At 39.9% G+C, this 21,472-nt stretch overlaps 1 protein-coding gene across 3 annotated transcripts in view; it reads left to right on the top strand.

Moving 5' to 3' along the window:
* The first annotated feature begins 915 nt into the window (after positions 1–915).
* Positions 916–21,472, top strand: part of col22a1 (collagen, type XXII, alpha 1) — a 71,903-nt gene continuing 51,346 nt past the window's right edge. The window contains exons 1-13 of one of the 3 annotated variants that reach the window (XM_080863779.1): positions 916–1,317; positions 1,567–1,642; positions 5,648–5,796; positions 5,890–6,456; positions 10,567–10,647; positions 16,024–16,135; positions 17,450–17,573; positions 17,782–18,057; positions 18,152–18,232; positions 19,703–19,819; positions 19,933–19,977; positions 20,087–20,149; positions 21,237–21,275. In XM_080863779.1, coding sequence (XP_080719905.1) covers positions 5,706–5,796; positions 5,890–6,456; positions 10,567–10,647; positions 16,024–16,135; positions 17,450–17,573; positions 17,782–18,057; positions 18,152–18,232; positions 19,703–19,819; positions 19,933–19,977; positions 20,087–20,149; positions 21,237–21,275 — 1,596 coding nt within the window. In that variant the 5' untranslated portion in view covers positions 916–1,317; positions 1,567–1,642; positions 5,648–5,705. Of the gene's footprint in view, positions 1,318–1,566; positions 1,662–5,647; positions 5,797–5,889; positions 6,457–10,566; positions 10,648–16,023; positions 16,136–17,449; positions 17,574–17,781; positions 18,058–18,151; positions 18,233–19,702; positions 19,820–19,932; positions 19,978–20,086; positions 20,150–21,236; positions 21,276–21,472 lie in introns of all 3 variants that reach the window. The other 2 variants (XM_080863777.1, XM_080863778.1) reach the window with 2 other exon arrangements.

Below are 21,472 nucleotides of genomic sequence, written 5' to 3'. Positions count from 1 at the left end.
CAAGAACTAAAGATGAAGTAACTTCAAGTGAAAATGCAATACCAAGTTGAATAAAGTTGAAAGTCTTTGAAAGTTTGTGAAAGCATACACATTTTATTCAGAACTGCTTTTGCGAATGTTGCTGTAATATGATAGAATGTTGGCATTTTTACCACAAATATTTTGTCTTCTCATTCCTTAATTGCAACATCTACTCTTACCAGTAACAGTTTATAAAGAGATAAAATTAATGTTGAGTAGAATTGATTTCAGCTTAGCGGTCCTGATTTCTGATGTGGCCCCTTGGGGAAATGAATTGCCCACACCTGCACTGTACTTTTATACACAGCCCATCCATCCAATTATCCATCCATTTTCTTCTGCTGATTCAAACATGAATAAATATTTCATCCTATCTGAGGAAACTTGGGATGTCACAAAAAGGAAGCACTAAAACATCCCAAGGAAAGAAAAAAAAAACATTAAAAACATTAAATTGGGAGAAAAAAACATGAGAAACCATAAAGTCAAGGAGACATATCAATTTGGATACAAGTATATATTTCATATGATAAAAATGTATATTAAATGAAATGTGTGCGGTCTGACATGAGTGTAAACCAAGAAAAACAGCATAACATATAGATCACAGAGCTTTACTATAAGCCAGTGCAAGGACAGCCATTCAACACAAAGCTGAAAGCACAAGTGTTCTGTAATCATTTCCCCAACTTAAATACAGCCTTTTTCTAAAAGTGTGTTGCTGGTAGAAGCCAATAAGGCCCAGCCCACCGCCAGCCCCAGGGCGGCTCCGTTGTGGCTATAACAGTGGCAACGGCTGGACAGTTGAGGTGGTTGCCAAGAAGCCATGCCTCTACTTTAAGGGCAACACCTCAGATGGGTGCAGCTACGGAGGACAGAGAGAGAGAGAGAGGCAGAGAGGAAAAAAAGGACAAAAATATCCATAAAGTTGGCTCTATAATTGGCTGTGCCTCTTTGCCTTTTTTATGTGAGAGCACAGCCCAGTCAAGAACAGTAGAAGCTGCCTCGTCCCCAAGTGAAACCCTACACTTTCCCCCTTTGCAGTTCCCTCCCACCTTGTCCACTCATCCACAAGGTTGCTGAAGCTCACCTCACTTTTTAACAACACTCTGCACTGGATTGTCTCCCTGGATTATATTATAATCCCTTCGTGAGTTCTGATGCCTGCAGGGGTGACAGTTTGGATTATTATCAAGTGATAATGATGCTTTCCCAGTGCTGATTCAGGGTGTGAGCGCTGGAGGCAAAGACAGAAAGAGAGACACCTCCAGTGACACTGACTGAGTGACAGGCCAGGTAAGGGGAAAAAAGTCATGAAGTCTTCCATGTATTACTGCGTATTCTGCTTCCTTAAAACGCCTCTGAAATGCTTTTTTATTCTTTAGCAGTTCTGAATTATTGGCTTTTTTTGTGTTTATGTGTTGCTCAGATCTGCTATCAGAAAACATACTTTTTCCCCCTCCTCTCCTTTGGTTGCACATAAAAAAAAGGCCTTTCTCTGTTTTTTGCATTGCGGGAATGATAAACGTGGTGCTTCTGTTATAGACATCTACACTGCAGTCCCAGGTCAACCATCAAGAGACGAAGTGGAAACAGGCCTGGTGATACAGACGTGCTGTTTGTAAGGAATCTGGTCCCAGGTTGGGATGTTGATATCCTGTTTTTAGCTTCACGTCAGATACTGTAGCTACGTAAAACTGCAGATTAATTCAGCTCCACGTTTTATATAATAAGTGATGAAAGAACGATAAATTATAATCTGTTTGACATACAGAGTAATGACGATTAGGAGCTTGAAACTAAATGTCATTCAGCTGAGCAGCTGAGATTTTTTGTAGTTTTTTTTCATTGCTCTTTGGGCTGAATTTCTTAGATGTTAAATGCACACTAATTGGACCAATTACAGTAATTTAGCTAAAGTGCCTGTTTTATTCATTAATAGCAACATTGAAACCAAGTAGCAGAAATAGCCCAGTGGAGAATCAGATAAGGGCAATACCATACGCTAAAGAAGTTTGTACAACCCACAGTGAACTTTCTATGTCACAGACTACATAGAAGCTAAAGCACAGTCAACAGGCTGTCGAGTCCCACCACAATATTTCCTGACTTTCTGTTTAGATCATTTTGTAATTTAAAATAATATATTCTTACATTTGCTGTAGTTACGTTTACTTAATGCTCTTTCATTATACTTCATTCTCCACTATAGTCCTAAAAAGTCTAGCTAATCCGAGTAAATGATTAGCTTGACATTTTGGACAACACCGGTTGTCAGGTTTTCATGCCAAGAACTGAATCAACAGATTGACAGCTTGGAGGTGACTAGCTCTGCCTAGCATAACAACTGGAAACAGATAGCCTAGCTTTATTTAGATGATACAAAATTTACCTACCTGCTCGAAGGATATTACGGTTAACTTTCCTCCCATTCATTCCTTCATGAAAGTTGCCAAGGCCAGATCAGTTGGTGATCGCCTGGTCACTAGGAAAAAAGTGTATTCCCTAGCAGTTGATGAGTGGCTGCAGGAAGGTGCTTGGCATCACTAAGTGAAACTGGTTCAAAAGATTTATACAAGGTTGAACCGAAAACCTCATTGCAAGTTCGTTGGCTGCTGGCAGATTGCTAGGATCACTGTAGTTTGTATAGAAAATGCTGACCTGTCTGCAAATACTTGTGAAACTGTGACAAGTCTTACACAACCTGGCTACAGAGAATGTTTGCCTTCAAAGTAAAATTTCATTTGTAAGAAACAACTTTTATTTAGCAGCCGAATAGTCTTTGTTTCCAGTTTGCATCACACTTTTTTGAAACTATCACTGAGTGGCAGTATGTGACTAAGGTCTACCTTATAACATAAGCAATCCTAATGTTTTAATGTGCTCAGTGAAGTCCAGCACCCACCACAGAGTGGGCATAGCCACTGTTTGCGTGTATCTTGAAGCCTCAACATTACCATTTTAACTGAGTTTTTTTTTTTTGCGTAACAAATTATTTTATTCAGAGATGTGACTGGACTGATAAGTTGCATGCATTTTAGGGCATGTACAGATGCAACACATAGATGCAGATACCTGTTAATCAGTGCTACGTACAGTAACAAACTGATATTTACCCACATAAACTGAAGTTATTTCTTGGATTTGTGATGCAAAATCATCACAAGCAGCCAGAGGTTTGGTTCAGTTCAACAACCTCTGTAGTTTTTATGAAGGGACAAACTATCCAAAATGCCCAAAAGATGATGGTTTTTTTTTTGTTTGTTTTTTGTTTGAACCAAACATGTTAATTTCTTCACTGAAGTTGGGCATTTCAACATGGGACTCTATGTTGACTCACTGATGGCTACCTGATGGATCAACTAAAGTGTTTGACATTTTGGCTGAACTTTTCAACCCCAGAGATGTTTATTTGTTGCCAACACTTCTCCAGATTGTTGAGACACAAAACCTTCTAAAATAATGTGTTTTAAGCTTCTTTTAAAAAAAATATATATATCAATATCAAGTTTTCTAATGACTGTTAGGAATGTAAAAGGTGAATTACCTGCTCCTTCCGTTATAGGAAAACTACACAGCACTGCTTTATTTCTGGAAGTTAAAAGTTACTATCCACCACCAAAAATGTATCTTTTTCTTTCTGGAAAACATACATTAAAAGCACAATTGAGTGAAAATATCCCAACAGTAAAAGATGGTTTATATTATTGCTTTCCAAGCTGTGCATTACTCAGACTTTCCTCAACTTCCCCCACAAACCCCCTGCAATGAGATCAGGATGAGCCTGTGTTATGGCTACAGTCAGCCACACATCAATCTTAATAGCAGGCAACACAACCACTTGTGTAAAATAAGACCAAGAATAGTATTTTGTTTAAAAGACAGGCTCCTCTCAGTGCCACCCAGAGACAACAGCATAAAAATGATTCAAACAGAGGCAGACTGATGTCTTCTACAACATGATCAAACCTGTAAAAATGGCACTCTAGCAGTTAGATGTGTGTTTAAATGCATGTTTTAAAGAGTAAGAAATTACTTTGGTTAACTTTTGCAGTTTATCATCAGAAAACATCACAGACCTGACGTTGTCCTTATGTGGTTGGAGTTGATATATATGCAGCAAATTCCAACACTCTTTACCAAGTCCAGTTTTTCTCTGGATGAAGTATTCACTGCTGCTATAAAACAAAAAAGTGTGTATTTTAGTCTTAGGTTTCAATTATCATGTCCTAAGAATGAACGACATTTCCTTCCAGCTTTCATACCAAAGCGGAGACAGTAAAATACTGGACCATAGTGGAGATGAGATTTTTATTTTTCTTTGACACATATAAGGTGTCTAATGCAGTTTAAATTGTAGCTATTGGAACGCTAACAATTGCCTTCTTTGTTAAATGATTGTAAAGACTTGTTTGTAAAGAAAATACCGTATTTTCCACACTTTAAGGCGCACTTAAAATCCTTTAATTTTCTCAAAAATCAATAGTGCGCCTTATAATCCGGTGCGCCTTGAATTCTGGTTGTGCTTACTGACCTCAAACCGATTTTATGAGGTACGTGGCACTCAAAAATCTGTTAAAAAATGTTTTAATATGACTTTGCGAAGATAAAAAGCCACACCGCTTGATGGATTGTCGCAGCATTACGGCTACTGTAGTCAGGAGCCTCGCGGACTATTCCAAAACTCCGTCTGCTTCAAGTCACAAAGTCAAATCATCTTTAATAAAATGGTCAATGTTGCTGCTTTACCAGGTGTAACAAAAGGTTTAACATCCAGGCATCCATTAAAACATAATATATCAAATTCTGACGGAGTTAGAAGTTAGCCGGAAGTTAGCTTGCTAGTTTCCACCTAAACAGGATATAGCATGTTCTGACTGAGAGATTTGTGAAAAAATTAAAACGTACAGCTCTGCTATCACTTCCAACATAAATGAAGACAGAAAACTAAACAGCAGTGATGTCTGTAGGGTTACTGAAGTTAGGCTAGCTGGTATATAATAATGTGGTACGTGATCGCTAGCGACACAGCTATGTTAACATAACAAACACAGTGAAGCTGGAGCATGAACGCTAACTTTTCTCCACTCGATAAAGGTTAACGTGAGAGTTCCCGATTGTTAGGGACAAATGCAATTGCATGGCCAAGATTCAGTCAGGAGAACAATTGAGATAATCCATCCACAATATGAGGTTAATTGTTAACATACTGCAACAACATGGGGATAGAGCAGCTGTGATAGAATTCAACATCAATGAATCAATGGTACGGAAGTGGAGGAAGCAAGTTGACTTATCTGACTGCTTTGTTTTACTTAATGCGCTTTATAATCTGGTGCGCCTTACGGCCCGAAAAATACGGTAAATCCCATTTTTTGATTGCATAGGTCTAGCGTTCAGAGGGATTTCTACCTGACCCATCTGGAGTTAGGGTAGATTTTGTTTTTTTCAGCTAGTGTCAATTGGCCACTTTTCAGAAACTATACATTTCACAGATCAATTCAAACACTTCTCAAATAGGCAAGATGCAATATAAATATAAATGCAATAAATAGAAATATATAAATATTTTTAATTAAATTGAATAGAATTGAACTGAATTATGATTTTATTTATCTCTCCACAGACTGAACAACTTGATGATTATAATAAGCTAAACAAAACAGACTGAAGCCAAGGCTGAGATGGAATTAAGACTGGGATTTAGGATCACCCTGGTCTTGGTCATCCTGGCCTTGACTCTTTCCAGTGAGAAGGTGGAAGCACAAAGAGCAGGTAAGACCATTAGGATTAGAATTTCTGTTGTAATAGCAGCCTTAGAACATTTACTGTATGTGTTAAAATCCTTGCTGCATCTGCCTTCTCTAGGTTGTAAAAACGTCCACTATGACTTGGCTTTTATCCTGGATACCTCATCCAGTGTTGGAAAGGAGAACTTTGAGAAGATTAGGCAATGGGTGTCTAACCTGGTGGAGTCTTTTGATGTAGCACCTGACAAGACAAGAGTAGCCGTGGTTCGCTACAGTGACAGACCAACCACTGAGTTCAACCTAGGGCAACACAAGACCCTGGAAGATGTGAAGCGAGCTGCAAGCAACATACGCTACCTGGGGGGAAATACAATGACTGGGGATGCTATCAACTACACAACCAGCAACATCTTCACAGTGCAGAATGGAGCGAGGCCGGTCGCCAGAGGCATTCAGAAGGTAGCCATTCTTCTCACAGATGGCCGAAGCCAGGATTATGTTTTGGAGCCGTCCAAGAAAGCTGCCAAAGCGGACATCAGGATGTTTGCTGTGGGCATAGGGGAGGCTCTGAAGGAGGAGCTGGAAGAGATTGCAGCGGAGCCAAAGAATGCCCATGTTTTCCACGTTACAGACTTCAATGCCATTGACAAGATCAGGGACAGGCTGAGGAGGAGGCTGTGTGAGAGTAAGTCAGCCATCGGGACCACTGCCAACAAAACACTCACACTGCATGCCGCATGGCTTCTTTTTGAAGTTATACTTTGAACAGCCTGCCTCAGTTGCAATATGCACTTCATCAAACTGACTCTTATTTTAACCTTTTAACCACTGTGAAAAGAGGAAAGACCCTAACCACAAAACCCCACCCCGACCACACAGAGATGCACATGCACACTGAGCTATCCCGACTTCTTGTGACTGAATATGAAGCTGTTGCAAAAATTAGCTCATAAATGACAGTTTCCCGACCAAGACATATCTGTGGTACAGCTGCCTTTTCGACTGCTGCTATACTGCAGAGACATTTAGCAGTAAAAAAGCTTGTCTTAGTGTTAACCTCAATGCTTTCTCCACTGGTGTGTTGAGAAAATGTTTCAACATGGACACAAAACAGTTTACACTGCTAACTTAATCAGTTAAAATAGACTTATAATATTCTATCTTAACAACTGTTTTTAGCTTTGTAGCGAAGCAGGGACCCATCCGTTTGCTAGCATTTTTATGGGGATGATGGATGCTTCCCGCGCCAACGCTTAAAATTCCTGCCTAAAATTAGCCAGACTGGAAAGAAAGGGATGCCATGAGTCTTAACCACGAACAAGAAATACTAAAATGGAAATGACATGATTACATGGTTTGCTTAAGGATGAGCAATGACAAACCCTCAACTTTTATTTTAACCTGGTGCTAACTTGTCAGGCAAAAGCAGTGATTCCTGTCAAGAATGTGATGAGTAAGACTAAAATGCCTTCATTCTTTTTTGAGGGGGTATCATGTTACAAAGTTACATACCCCTTGTGCTTTAAAGGCAGCTTGTAGTTTTGTCTTAAAGCCAGTAACCTCTGACTCTTGACTCATAGGTTTTGAACAAGGCACCCGATAAGATTGTATTTTTAAACCATACTTTATCAACTTCAGCAAGCCAAAGGCTAAATTCAGTCAGGTAAAAAAAGTTTCAGTGTTTTCTTTCTATAATCTCTAAAATCACCACGGGTGAGCCTCCAAGTACATCAGTGGTCAGCAAAACTGGCTGCCTGAGCGATGTGAGTTATTTTCACCAAGAAAATTATAGCTCGAATGTTTCAAGTGGGTCAGCTACAGTGGCTCAAATGTCCATGTTAGATGTTTTCACCTTTTAATCTATAGTTTTAAAAATGGACACTATTTATTCTGTGCTACACTGATTCGACAGAGCATGTGTGGCCTCACCTAAGAACACAAAAACCCTAAGATTGCATATTTGACCTTACATGCCCGTTCTCCACATAACAGACAAGGGGCACCCAGATGGTGTTTAAAAATTCACAAGCTATAATAGTGACAGGAAACACAGCTAATAGCAAAAATGAATAATTTACCAGTTTATGGCTGAAAACAGATGCCACATGCAATGCATACATTTTTGATGATACTTCTGTATCAGAGATTCATTCCCAAAGGCAAGTTTTACACTGCTTCCACTTTAACTCACAGCCAAATTATAGCCTTAGGGCCACAAATCTGAGGGTAGCTCAAGTATTTAGCATGCTCAAGTGTCATCACTGTCTTTAAAAAAAATGAGTGATGTGCTTATATATATTTTATAGAATGGTCATTTTTGGCTGAATTTGGCTTTATGAACAGTATAAGCCAAAGGTCCTATCTAACGTCTAAAAATTTTGTTTTTTAAATTAAGGCACAAGCAGACACAAGCAAAAAACAGTCTCCTCCAGCTTTGCTCCCAATGAAAAATGTCAAGCCCAAATTAAAAACAATGCACAAGAAACTGAAATAATTCTACTACTTGGGGCATGATAAAGTATTCAAGAGCTGACAGGCGCTCATAATCAGTGCTACAGGTTAAAAGCCTTTCTGCAGTGAAGATTTTTACAGCTGTGAATTGGAAAACAAATTGGATTTTTAGCAAATAATAGGGAATTTGGAGTGTCTCACTTGTCAGATAATATATTCAGGATAGCATTCAGGGTTAGACAAATCAATGACATAATAACAGGTTTCATGATATAGTGATTCCAAAGGGTAACATGATTTGGATCTGCTGCTGTTGACTGAAAGTTAACACAAGGGAGCCCATCAGGGTGAGTTTCAAAGAGTGGAGGATACAGATTTGTCTTGATAAAAATGCGGTTTAATTTCAGCAATCAACAGAGTGGAAAGTTTATCATGGCACTTAGAGCAAAAGAACCACCATAAAAAGGCAAGTCTGCATGTCTAAGTTTACAACTATGCTAGCAGCTCTGAGGCGGTACAATGCATAGCATTGCATTATTTTGAGCCAAATGCTAATGTCAGTTTAAAATGAGCGTGATATTTCTGTTAACAGATTCTATGTACCCACTTGTGTGGTATATAATGTTTACAATGTTTTGCAATGATGGTCACACTAACAACTGCATTTTGTGAACATTTGCCTGTAAACAATCGTTTAATGCATAAAGCCTAAGAGCTACCACAACACATATGCAATATATGGTTAGTCTTCAATTATAAGTGCACTGCTAGCATGCTAGCAAGCATATGCACTATCACTGGTGCTGTTGACACACCCTCTGTCTACTTTTAAAATGTTTCATGGTTCCCCCTTATCATGCTTAGCCTTGATCCTAGTCAGTGATGTTAATAAATGCTCGTACAATCCACATAAAGAGGCCTCCATCACTGGTATTGTTAAATTCTTTTAGCATTACACTATCAGTGTAATGCTAAAATTTCCATCAAATAGCTCTTTGGGAATCACATTAATGGTGTGAAAGTAGTATTTTATGCTTGTTAAACTGTGTCACATTTGGCTTTTTTTGTCTAGACACAGCACTACTTTAATGTTTGAATGATTCATAGGTGAGGGTTAGTTGGCTTAATTAACAAAAAGCAAACAAACAAACTCCTTTGAAAACGATAAAAAAAGACTCAAAGACTGGACTAAAAATGAAAATTAGTAATAAAGCAACCGATGTATGATGGAAAACTTTCAAAGTCCTCCAGAAACTATGGCTCAAGACAGCTTTAAAAGTTCTTGGAATAAAAATATAAAGAATAAATGATGGTGGAGTGAGACTTTTGCACAGGACTGTATTTGAATATTTGCACTGATTCTTTTTGTTTTTTGAGTATTTGTATGTTCTGTGAATAGCCAGACATCCAGCTGCATACACTATAGTACAATGAGAAATAAAAAATCAACAATTAAAATGATAAAACAAATCAACATTAAGTTAACAGACGTTATTCCAGCACAATAAGAAATAGCCACCAGCTCTTCATGAACTTAAGTGAGCCCTGAATTCTGTACCTGAGTTGTTCTATTTTGAGGTGTGTCATTATGTCCTCCACCCAGCGTTTATGGGAAGGCAGTGAAGCCTTGTTGACATATTAACATTTGGCTGGGATAAAGTTTGCCGTGTTCACATTTCTTTAGTGTGTCAGCACGCTCACATGTGATTATTAGTGCGTGTGCTTTATGACACAGTTTAGTAAAAAACAAACAAATGAAAAACAAACGTAAACTCACGCGAACCAGCAAAATCAATATGAATGAGGGTTATCTGTATCCATGGATTAACCAGGAGTGACGAGATCCTCAGAAACTGCCGGTCACATTAAGCAAACGTTTACATATATGGAACTAGACAGCACCCTTCACAGAAGCTGGCATCCTGACACAGAAAATGTCTCTCCTGCCAACCTGAAGGGTTTGCCTTTCTTGCTGTCATCACTGAGCTGCGCGTGTGTGGAAATATAACACTGTCACCCCACCTACTATAAAAGCCATCTCAGTCGTCACTCGGCCATCCACACGCTTCCCATCCCCAGATATCAAACGGCAGAACTGTCTGCGCTGGTGCTCCCCTCATCGCAGATGTCTTTCAATGATCCGACTGCTTCCTTTAACAATATGCCACTTCACATCTCTCACGTCTGACCCCTCAGAACGTTTCCCGCTGATTGCTTCTTCTAATAAAACAGTAACATGTGATTCGATTTTGAACAGGAAGATACAGGGTTACCATATCTTTCTCCCCATGGTCCAATAAGAGCACGAGCGTGTCTAACTGAATTATTTTTGCTTTCTCCTCAGATGTGCTGTGTCCAAATATGAAGGTTCAACCTGATCGGTTTAAGCCCGGCAGCACCAGTTATGGTCTTGAAGAGGTTCCAGGTATGTGCAAACTGCTGCTTTCCTAACAGCAACATGCAGCACTTGCAATACGTGTCAACCACAAGGTCAGGTCTTTATTTCTGAAAGCATTTCCTACATTTTCCAAAAACATTTATTGCATGCTAAGAGTTTGTTCTCACACACAGTTTCTCTCTCTTTCCATGAGAATATAAAGTGAAGTGGTTTAATTCATGACCAGGAGGCTGCTGGCAGCTCTCTAAATATACTTGTGAAAACAAAACACTCGTCTTTTTCAAAATCAAATTTGACAGTGGGCCAATTCAGAGCTTCACCTCATGGTTCGGCTCTCTTTACCAGTATGGTTGACCTGCTGGTGCGTTGATCTCTTGCTCCAAGATACTTGAACTTACTTTTCTATCTAGGATAGACTCCTCAGCTTTATCTGAAGCGAGGTCACCATCCTTTTCTGGGAGATAACAGTTCTGAAGAGTTTATCCATTTCATCTGCATCAAACTCAAACCTTTCAGATGACCACTTGAGGCGCCACCACTTTATCTGTAGAAAGACGTGACCTCTCAGTACACTCAGTGTTTGTTATTGCAGCTTCACTATTGAAATCCAGGCTATGGAAGTCACAAACAAGAGTCAAGACAAGGCGCTGCTCTTTTTAAGATTAGCAGTGAAGCTGCTGTTTCACTAGCATGTAGCGCTCCATCATTAGATGTTTTTAGTCCACACATTCCACGCTGCTGTGTTAAAGGTTCTTCTCTGAGGTCTTGAAAACCATTTACCCACCAGTTATAACAGTGTGTTCTGGGAAATCTCAGTTCCTGTCTGTGTCTCCCACCCACATCCATCACAGTAAGAGAAAAAACAGATGCACAGGCATGAGTGTTTGGACTCGTGCTAAGTCCAGGTTCAAGGAAAAAGAGATGTAAGAGCACCGAAAAGCTATGTTTTTAGAAATGTTCCCTCTTAACATACTTGGCTGGCACAGGGTCCTCTGTTGATTTATTCAGGAAAGACAGACTTTGATTTCTTAAAAAAAAAATTACTTAAAACCCGGACATCCTTCCATCTTTTTTGTATATCTTTTGGTCAGCATCACAACTCTACTGGACCTCACTGCGTACACCCTGAAGAGGCTGCTGAATGACAGCCAAAAACACGTTACTTCTTAAGGACAGTTTATCAAAACTGCATGTCCTTAGACATGTGGGAGGAAAACCACACAGACATAACATGGAAACTTGAAACAGAAAGACACCAGCTGGCAATGAATTCAAATATAACAACATTAATGAAATGAAATAAAAAAACAAAACCAAATATATCTGTTTTGGACAAAAAATAACTGGCTAAGTTTAAGACTTGTGTTTGTTGATGCAACATCTGCAAATCAAAGATGGATGACAATGATTACTATTTAACATAACAGCCCACTTTTTTTAAATTCCCCTCTCGCTCCTGTCGGGCCGTCTTTATCCTTCAAACTCGGGTCTTCTACAAGAGGCCTGTGAGCTCGAGGGTCATGTGCAGTATCTATATTTCCTTTTGCTTCCAAAACAGCTTTAAACCACTGATGGAATGCGTAAGTCAATTACTGAGAGACAGGGTCATTAGTGCTCCTTGATTTAATGTGATGAATAGGACTTTAAATAGTAGTAAAGTTGTAGATAATTGTCAACAACAGACTTTTAAAAGTTCCCAGATGTATTTTTTAGTTTAATAAAAAAGCAACAAACTAACAAAATTCAGATGAGATGAGGAACGTCTCATTAGCTAATAACTTGTGATTTACAATTAACATGCACAGGATAATCCTAAATTTGAAACAGTCCAAAATATTAAATCTTTTAAAATTCAATTTGATTTCAAATTTCAATGAAATGAGTTACTGAACCTGTAAATTCATCAGGCGAGTGTTTGCAGACGTCCCAACATGGAGCTGTTTTTCTGTAGCATCCATATAGATTGTCAGTCTGCTGGCATCCACAGCTCTCACATTCAGTGATTAAGTGCAACATCAATATGGAGTTGCACACTGAGCTATGATGTGAAGTCTACTTTTTAGACTACATTTATTTCCTGGTGAGAAAAACTATGGTTTAGCTGTTAACTATCCACTACTGGATGCACCAGCGAATGGCAGTGGCATGTAATTCCTGCCTGATTACTCTGTACTTTAACCACATAATCTTATAATCATCGGTTAATTTCTCACAATTATTTGAGAGATCTTCTGTGAAATATTACGAGCTAGTAAAACTGAACTTAAATACTTCAGTGCATATTTGTTTATTGTATTTCGGTTTTGCTAAATGAACAGTATTTCCCCTCATACTGTAGTCAGGTTTTAAGAGTATATATTGGACTAAAGTACAGAACCCTTTGAGAAAGCTTTATCCCTGATGCATCCTCTTAGAGTTGCTAAAAAGTTACGCTGACTTTTTGACTGAAAGAGTGTTTTCATGATTAGACACAGCGTCACTTTCTGCTGTCAGGACACATTATCACATCCTCGTCACTGGGCGAGTGCTAATTATGTGGTTTGGCTTTTTCTCTCAGCCGCAAAAGAAATTAGAACAAACTTTTGATAAATCACTGAAAGCCACTGATACTTTCTTAAGCAGATGTATCACTTTGTCAGATGCGCTAAGCACTCGTACTGGAATAAATCCTCTGACCAAAGATTTGTTTGTCAGATCTTGTTCCAGTGGAAAACTCTATGGGAAATACTTCTCTTGTACCCAGACTATAGAATACTGTGGAACAGGCCATGAATACACTCCACACTGCATTGATTTATATTTGCTTTACATTTAGTTACAGCTAAACACTATCATAATTTTAAATTCCATCATAATTACTCATGTTCTATGCTTTAACTGTTCCCATAGTGTTGTCTGGAAGCAAAGGCAGCTCAATGAAAATGTTCAGTTTTTATTTCACTTTAGCACCAGTAGATACAGCACAGGGGTGCTTATTGATTTATTTTCTCTACCTTGAATCTAACACAGACAGTTGTGTCACAATCAGGTCTTTTCTACGAGCAAAAACCTGCTGTGGGCCCCACTTGGGGCGAAATGTTATCACACAGCGGTCTGAGGTCTGACGCTCTGACATGATAAAGATGTCTGGGGATTTCCAAGCTGCAGTCGCTCTGTAAATGCAGCTAACTTTAAGATGTACAATGTCAAACTTGCTTGAGCAAAGTACTTTTTTTCAGTTTGCGGGTAAGCACACTGAGATTTTCTCTTCATACAGACACACGGTGTTTATCATTGCTACTCCTGCAGGTCCTTCTTATAATTACACAACAAATGCCTCTGTGCTGGTGCACAGGGAGTGCAGTTCTCTTTGCTAAATGTCAAGACTATTTGCCACTTATTATGATTTGACAGCCAAGAGACCTGCGGTTTGAATGAGACTTGTATTTATCACGGGCTGTCTAGTCAGACCCCCTCGGGGTACCGAGCACACACAAGAGGCTGCGGAGCATCTCCGTGGCTCGGCGCTCACTATCTACTGTACAAATGTTGCCATCTGCTCCCATCAAAAGAATGCTGTGTGTATGCGCTCGCCTTTCCCAGTCAGTGAACTCATCTGGCTTTTGCCGCAGATCACCCCAGTGGTCGTTTTTGGCTGTCCAAAATAACTTTTTGGGTTGATTATACGCTATCTGCTGCCAGTTCAAATTACAGCTTTGTGCTCAGATTTGGCCCCAAAGAGCCACAGAGACAGCATGGTGTGCACGATGCAAGCACAGTGACAGGGAGAATCGAGGCCAGTGTAACTCACAGCTGCGTGGCTTCCTCGAGCAACTGATAACCAGCAAACATCGCTCTTGTACAGCAAAGGTTTACGTTTTTACTCGTTAAGTTGTCAACTACTCAAAGTGTTTTCTTTCAGATAGCAAAGGAAGGTGAGCCCTTTTACATCACACGTATCTCAGAAGACTTTTTAAAAATAACCCAACTGAGACTGGGGGGATTTTGCGAGTATCCCATCCCATGGTTTAAATAAGGCAAAAGTCTCAGGTATGAGAACACAGCAACAAATCCTTTTTGGATTTTTCTGCATGAACATGGTGAGAAAATTAAAGATGACTCACATTAAATGTCAGGCTTAAGAATGTGTGTGTGTTTGAAGCTGTGTTTTCCATTTACCTAATATACTGACGACTGAATCGCTCAATTCAATTTAATTAAATTTTATTTATATAGTGCCAAATCACAACAACAGTCGCCTCAAGGCGCTTTATATTGCACAGTAGATCGTACAATAACAAACAACAAGAAAGCTAAGGCAAAATTGATGACTCTTGTGTTTTAAGTGAGCAAAGAAACAGCACCATCTGGTGGCCAGTAAAGGTAACCTAACTAATAAAGCTGTTTCATAATCAAATGAATGAAAGACAATGAGAAATGTTTCCTTGTGCATGCGTTTGAGCAAAGAGAAAGTCTCCACCCACTGCTGAGTGAATAAAATAATTGTTAACGGTGCATGTGAGGCAAATTACTGACAGATAAAGCAGCTGTTGTGTGCGGCTGATGGCAGATCAGTTATATCTGTCATGAAGACTTTTGATTCTAACGTTATTTTTTGCTCTGTTGCTAATGACACAGGGGCAGGCTAAGTGTGCGCTTAACCACCTGCTTCCAAGCTATTTCCTATGACATCCACTGAGCTTTTCTGCCAGACTCTCGCATTACCACCTTAATGCTGTGGTTTCCTCTTTGAAAGATTAGTGCGCTGCTGTTATTATTCCCACTAGACGTCTCACACAGATTTTGCTGCATAACTAGGGCTGTGCAGGAAAATGTTGAGGCTGTTCTCATTCTGTTGACTCACTCGTGCCGCAGTCTGCTTTCCGGAGAGCTCAGACTACACAACATAGGCTAACCACCAGCTTTCAGTGAGAGCTGCTGGACACACTGGCAGCATTAGTGCTGCACAAGCGCTCGTCTTACTGGCATCGCCATAGCTACAGCTACTTGTTTGTTGTACAAGGGAGTGTCCTCTCTAAACCACCTAACTATGGTCTGTGGTCACACCACTTCAAATCACACGCTGCAGAACAATGTACACACAGATGCGCTCTCTCAGACTCACACGAGGACCTTACCACCAGTGGAAACGAGCTTTTTTTCCCCACTCTGGCAACAAATCTAACAAATATTTAAATGGTCCAGAAAACATCTGTATTTTCCAGTTGTCCATTAATTCAGCAATTCATCAAAAAGTCAAAAACACAGTCGATGCAGGGTGTGGTGGGACTGACCCAGTTAAACTTCAGTGTACCCCCTAGAAATCTGACAAAGCCATAACTCAACTTCATGACCGGAGAGCCTGGCATGATTTTTTTATGTGTGTGTGGAGTCCAACTAGGCTTTTTTACTGTGTTGCTGCAGGATTTGACCTGATGGATTATTTCAACGTGAGAGATATTCTGGGAGCCAGAGATGAAGATGGACAAAGTTCATATGTTCGCCTTGGCACCATGCCTATAGTACAAAACACAGAGTAAGTGACCTGCCCATTATGCTTTAAACAGTTCAGCTTGTTTTTGAGCCCTGTCAATGCACATGAAAGTGGCAAAAATGAAGTCTTTGAAGTCTCCAAAAATTCATCCTTTTAAATCTCAGTTCTGGCTGAAAAGGAAATGTTTCCTGCACAACAACTCCAACAATGAGGAGATTCAAAGCCAAACACAACTAAGACCAACTTGCAATACATTATGACACAATCTCATGTGAAACATCATTACCATGTAGCTATATTAATGACATCTTCTGTATATTAACCTTATGGAGTTAGAGTTGATATGTCGCTATCTGAACACAGCCAGATGAAATGTCAGTAAATGTGATAAACAACCATTAGCCATCTACTTAAGTACTAAAGGCACCAATTTAGTCTTTTTTAGACTTATTCCTGACATCCTGAGATCCATAAAGGGATAAAGGGAAGTCATTTTGAAGGCTCAGAATTGGCCAACCAGGAGAACGTGGATGTCTTCTCCCCATTTGTCAAATGTTTTTGTCTCATTAAGTGTTTTCTGTCTGCACTGTTTTTTTTTATATAGGACGCTACAGTAAAAATAAAATTAGCTAACTCTTAAAGCTAAAAATAAAGACACCTTAACTAGTATTCTGCTTTGATGGCGCAAATGTCTAAACTAAAGCACCAAAACACAGTTTATGGTGAAGTTTAAACCTTTTTTTGTTACTTGTTACTTGGTGGCTAAGCTAGCCTTGTCAATTTTCAGTATTTATGCTAAGCTAACTGTCTGCTACTTGTAGCCATAGAGAGCCTAAAAAATAGGTTTGACTACAGTAACATCCCCCATTGACTTTTGAAGTTCCTTTTGAACTGTCATGGTGCACATTTTTACCACCGTGGTGTTTTGAAACAGAAGAACAAGCGCTGGATTTGTGAAAGAATGATTTTGGCTAACAAGGTGTCAATCCCAAATTGTTAACCAGTGAGCATCCTGGCTAATCCTATTCTTTGAAAGGTTTTTCCAGTTTTCCAATTTTACAGAATTCTGAGCTCTTCCTTTATAAATATTAATTCAGATGTGAACAGTTTATTTTATTTTGCTGTTTCTATAAATACACAGGCAACAGTTTGAATATAAGAAGTCAGTGTAAAACTGCTAAGAAGAGCAGAAAGAGTAGCTACAAACACACTGGTTGCTAGGTAAAACACTGGGACTGTGTTTAACCTTATACATTAATATTTCAACTGCTGTACAGCCAATGCAACTGTTGGTTTACCACATCCACTAAAAAGAGAAAAATAAAGCAGTAATAATAATGTACTTTTATTCCACAGAGATGTGTTTCGTCAAGGGCTGCCAGACGAATATGCCTTTGTGACCACATTTAAATTCAGGAAAACCTCGAGGCGTGAAGACTGGTACCTCTGGCAGATTTTTGACAAATATGGAATTCCACAGGTGAGTGAGTCAAATGTAAATAGTGACAAATGTACCTGTCTCTGCATGTGGCCCAACTTGGAGAATTACATCATCGAATGGGCTCACCTCGCTGACTTCTCTTTTTCATTCCAATATTTTATTTATTTTTGTACATTCATTACTTCCCCCTATGGAAAACAAGCTCCTTTATGTTTCAGTTCACATCCCTGTGCTTCTGACCTGTCAGGTGTCCATCCGTCTGGACGGTGAGAACAAGGCAGTGGAGTACAACGCTGTGGGCCTTACAAAAGATGCTGTGAGGGCTGTGTTCAAAAACCCTGAAGTCGACAACCTGTTTGACCGCAACTGGCACAAGATTGCCCTCAGTGTGGAGTCCAAGTCTGTGTCTCTGTACTTGGATTGCAAGCACATCCAGACGCTGCCGATAGAAGACAGAGAGGACATTGATATCCAGGGGAAGACAGTGATTGGGAAAAGGCTGTATGACAGTGTGCCAATTGATGTGAGTCTTTACCTCCATTTTGGCAACAGTGTGATTCATGTCAGTCAAGGTTATTTTTCTGCAGTTGACCTGTTGTTAATCTGTGTACATACAGTTTGACCTCCAGAGAATGATGATTTACTGCGATTCCAAGCATGCCGAGCTGGAAACCTGCTGTGATCTACCTAATGGGCCTGTAAGTATTACAGGCCAACAGGCCCAGAGTCTGCGTCTTTGCAGTGAAAGCGAAACGCGTCTTTCAGATGCTGCTGCTAAGCCGTGGAGGTTCCTGGTTGCATAGAAATATACATCTACCACAAGATGGGATGCTTTGTGTTTAAAGGAAAGGTTACATCCAAATAATCAAGTTTGCATGAGTGTGTGCCCCCCCAGCTCAGTTGTAGCTTGAACAGCTAAGCTACTTTGAATAATCAGTGTAGCTTTGTTACTTTGTAACTCTGTACAATACAGCTTTTTCAAACAGTATCTTGCCCATCCTTGGGCAAGATACTAACCCTAACTTGCTCTCCGATGCATCCATCGGAGTATGAATGTCGTTAGAAAGCACTAAGTGTAGATAAAGTGCTTGTGAGAATGGGTGTGATTGGGTGAATGAGGCATGTTGTATAGAGTGCTTTGAGTACTCCGTGAGAGTAGAAAAGCGCTATATAAGAATCAGTCCATTTACCATTTGAAATCTCACCAGCTTACAACTAGTTAATTTTGCTATCTAGGTAATTAAGACACAACTAAACAGCCTATAGGATCTAGCTGAGTACACATAAGTGAATTGTCATGCTAATGTTTAATTCTTGGACTCCACTAGATTAACTTTGCATGAATCACAAAAGCTCAAAATAGTTCTTATTTATGTTGGTTGCTGGTGCAGCCCCTCAATTCATCCACTGTCTGAAGCTTTTTCTCATTCATTTTTTTCCCACTTCCTTCTCATTGGTTAACCTTCGGAAACACAAGATTTAAACAGTGTGTGCTTGTGACTCTCTATGACATCATACAGAGCCACTTTTGAAATGAAATGTTTCAGAGTTGAGCATCCTGAAGCGTCAGTTTTTAGATCACAGGTGTTGCAGGTCCTAAGGGGTGATCGTGGCTCAAGAGTTGGGAGTTCGCCTTGTAATCGGAAGGTTGCCGGTTCGAGCCCCAGCTTGGACAGTCTCGGTCGTTGTGTCCTTGGGCAAGACACTTCACCTGTTGCCTACTGGTGGTGGTCAGAGGGCCTGGTGGCGCCAGTGTCCGGCAGCCTTGCCTCTGTCAGTGCGCCCCAGGGTGGCTGTGGCTACAATGTAGCTTACCATCACCAGTGTGTGAATGTGTGTGTGAATGGGTGGATGACTGGATATGTAAAGCGCTTTGGGGTCCTTAGGGACTAGAAAAGCGCTATATAAATACAGGCCATTTACCATTTACCATCACAGGGATGCCTGCAAACCTTCAAATAGCACTAATATAAACCCAGGAGTGGCACTGATCATCATCAGCTCATCATAAAGGTATAGACCATATAGGTATCATTTCTTCTAAAGCAGGAGCTACTTTAAAAGTTAAAAGTGTGGGTCTGAATAGTTTTAGCCTTAATCAGAGATGCCTGTCTCTTCTATCACAGCATCATGATCCAGTTTTATCAAAATAAATTGCTTCATTTCAGTGCCCTAAGACGGTTGTGACAGAGGCTCCCCCTTACAAGATCCCTACGCCAACACCTACCAGTGCTGAGCAACAACGAGGCCCTCAAGTGAACTGCTCCTGCCCTGCTGGAGAAAAGGTAAAGCCCCGCTGATTTTACCACGCCTAATCCCTCTCTATTATTTCCACGGATGAGTGGGAATCCTTTCTTCAGTGGCTTTCAAAAGACGGCTGTGTTTTCATTTCTCACAGGGTCGCATGGGTGCACCCGGTGTTGCAGGTCCTAAGGGTGAAAAGGTCATCTACCACTGCCTTTCAGTTCTATAGTGTTTGTGATAAAGGATTACACTTTCATTATAGTTGTTCGGCTTTATTTTTATTGTGTGAACCTGCCTACTTTTTTCAGGGTGACACTGGCCCTAAGGGTGCTATCGGACCACCTGGACTCAAAGGAGAAAAAGGACAAAGTGTATGAAAACTTAAAAATGTCCACAGTCACATCTTTTTACTTTTAAGATAGCTTCAAACCTTTTGGAGTACAGTGAGGGAAATGATTACTATGCTGAATTTGTAAGATTGCTCACTTTCAAAGAAGGAAAGAGTCATGATTTTTATGTAAACACATTACATAAATGTTATAAAATGATTTCACTGAGTAAAAATAAGCATTTGATCTCTAACCAAAACATAATTTAGTATTTGGTGGAGAAGTGTTGTTGGCAAGCAAGCATTAAGATGTTTCCTGTAGTTGGTCTCCAGGTTTGCACACATCTCAGGAGGGATTTGAACCCATTTCTCTTTACAGAAACTCTCAAAATCATTTAGGTTTCTTGGATACCACTTTGCAACTCAAATGTCCCTCCACAAATTTATAAAATTGAGGTCCGGAGAAGGTCTAAGCCACTCCGTGACCTTAATGTGCTTCTTTCATGACCCATCTTCTGTATTCTGGCTGATGGAAGGAGGTTCTCATTCAAGATTCAAGTCTTCCTGTACAGTGCAGTGCAAAAGCATTATGTTGCCACTTGAGTGTTTGACATACTCAGCATTTCTCTTCCTTCAGTTGGGTCGAGTTGTTGCCAAAGAGTTTGAGTTTAGTTTCGTCTGACCACAGCATTTTCTCCAGAACCTCCTTTTGAATCATTTAAATGTTACCAGTGACTGTTGTCCCAGCCACCGTCTGATCAATAACAAGCTCCTCATGTGTAGTTTTAGGCTGATCCACCACCTTTCTCATGATCATCCTCACCCCATCAGGTAAGATCTTACATAGAGCGTGACGGACAGCTCTGTGGTCTTGCCTGTGTTGGTGAAGAGGTTGGATTGGAAAAAACTGATTGCCACATGGGCACACAGACAAACTTTAGAGGATCAAATACTTATTTCAGCACAAAAATCCTTCATTTCTATGATCGGAGCAAATTTACAAATCCAATAATTATTTCCCCCACTGTAAATAAACTAGTCTTGGTCACGTCACATGCTATGCTTTCAAGCTTTCTTGCTTTTCTTTCAGCCTCGATAATAATTAATCCTTATTGGTTAATTATTTGCAGGGCAGTATAAACTCTGTCAAAGGTGGCAGAGGTGAGAAGGTAAGTAAACCTGTCCTTCACAACTCTGCATGAGCATCATCTTAACCCAGATACATGTTTGTCTGTGTATTGTGCATATTTTATATGCATGTAGACAAAATGTTTTAATCTGCTCCTTCAGATCTTTTTTATTCAAGTCTTTCTTGCTATCTCGCTTTTTGGCTTTGCCTTTTTTTCTATATGTTTTTTCCTGGGAG

This window comes from Rhamphochromis sp. 'chilingali', assembly GCF_963969265.1.
Source record: "Rhamphochromis sp. 'chilingali' genome assembly, chromosome: 17".
NCBI lineage: Eukaryota > Metazoa > Chordata > Actinopteri > Cichliformes > Cichlidae > Rhamphochromis > Rhamphochromis sp. 'chilingali'.
This window is presented reverse-complemented; position numbering and strand designations above follow the sequence as displayed.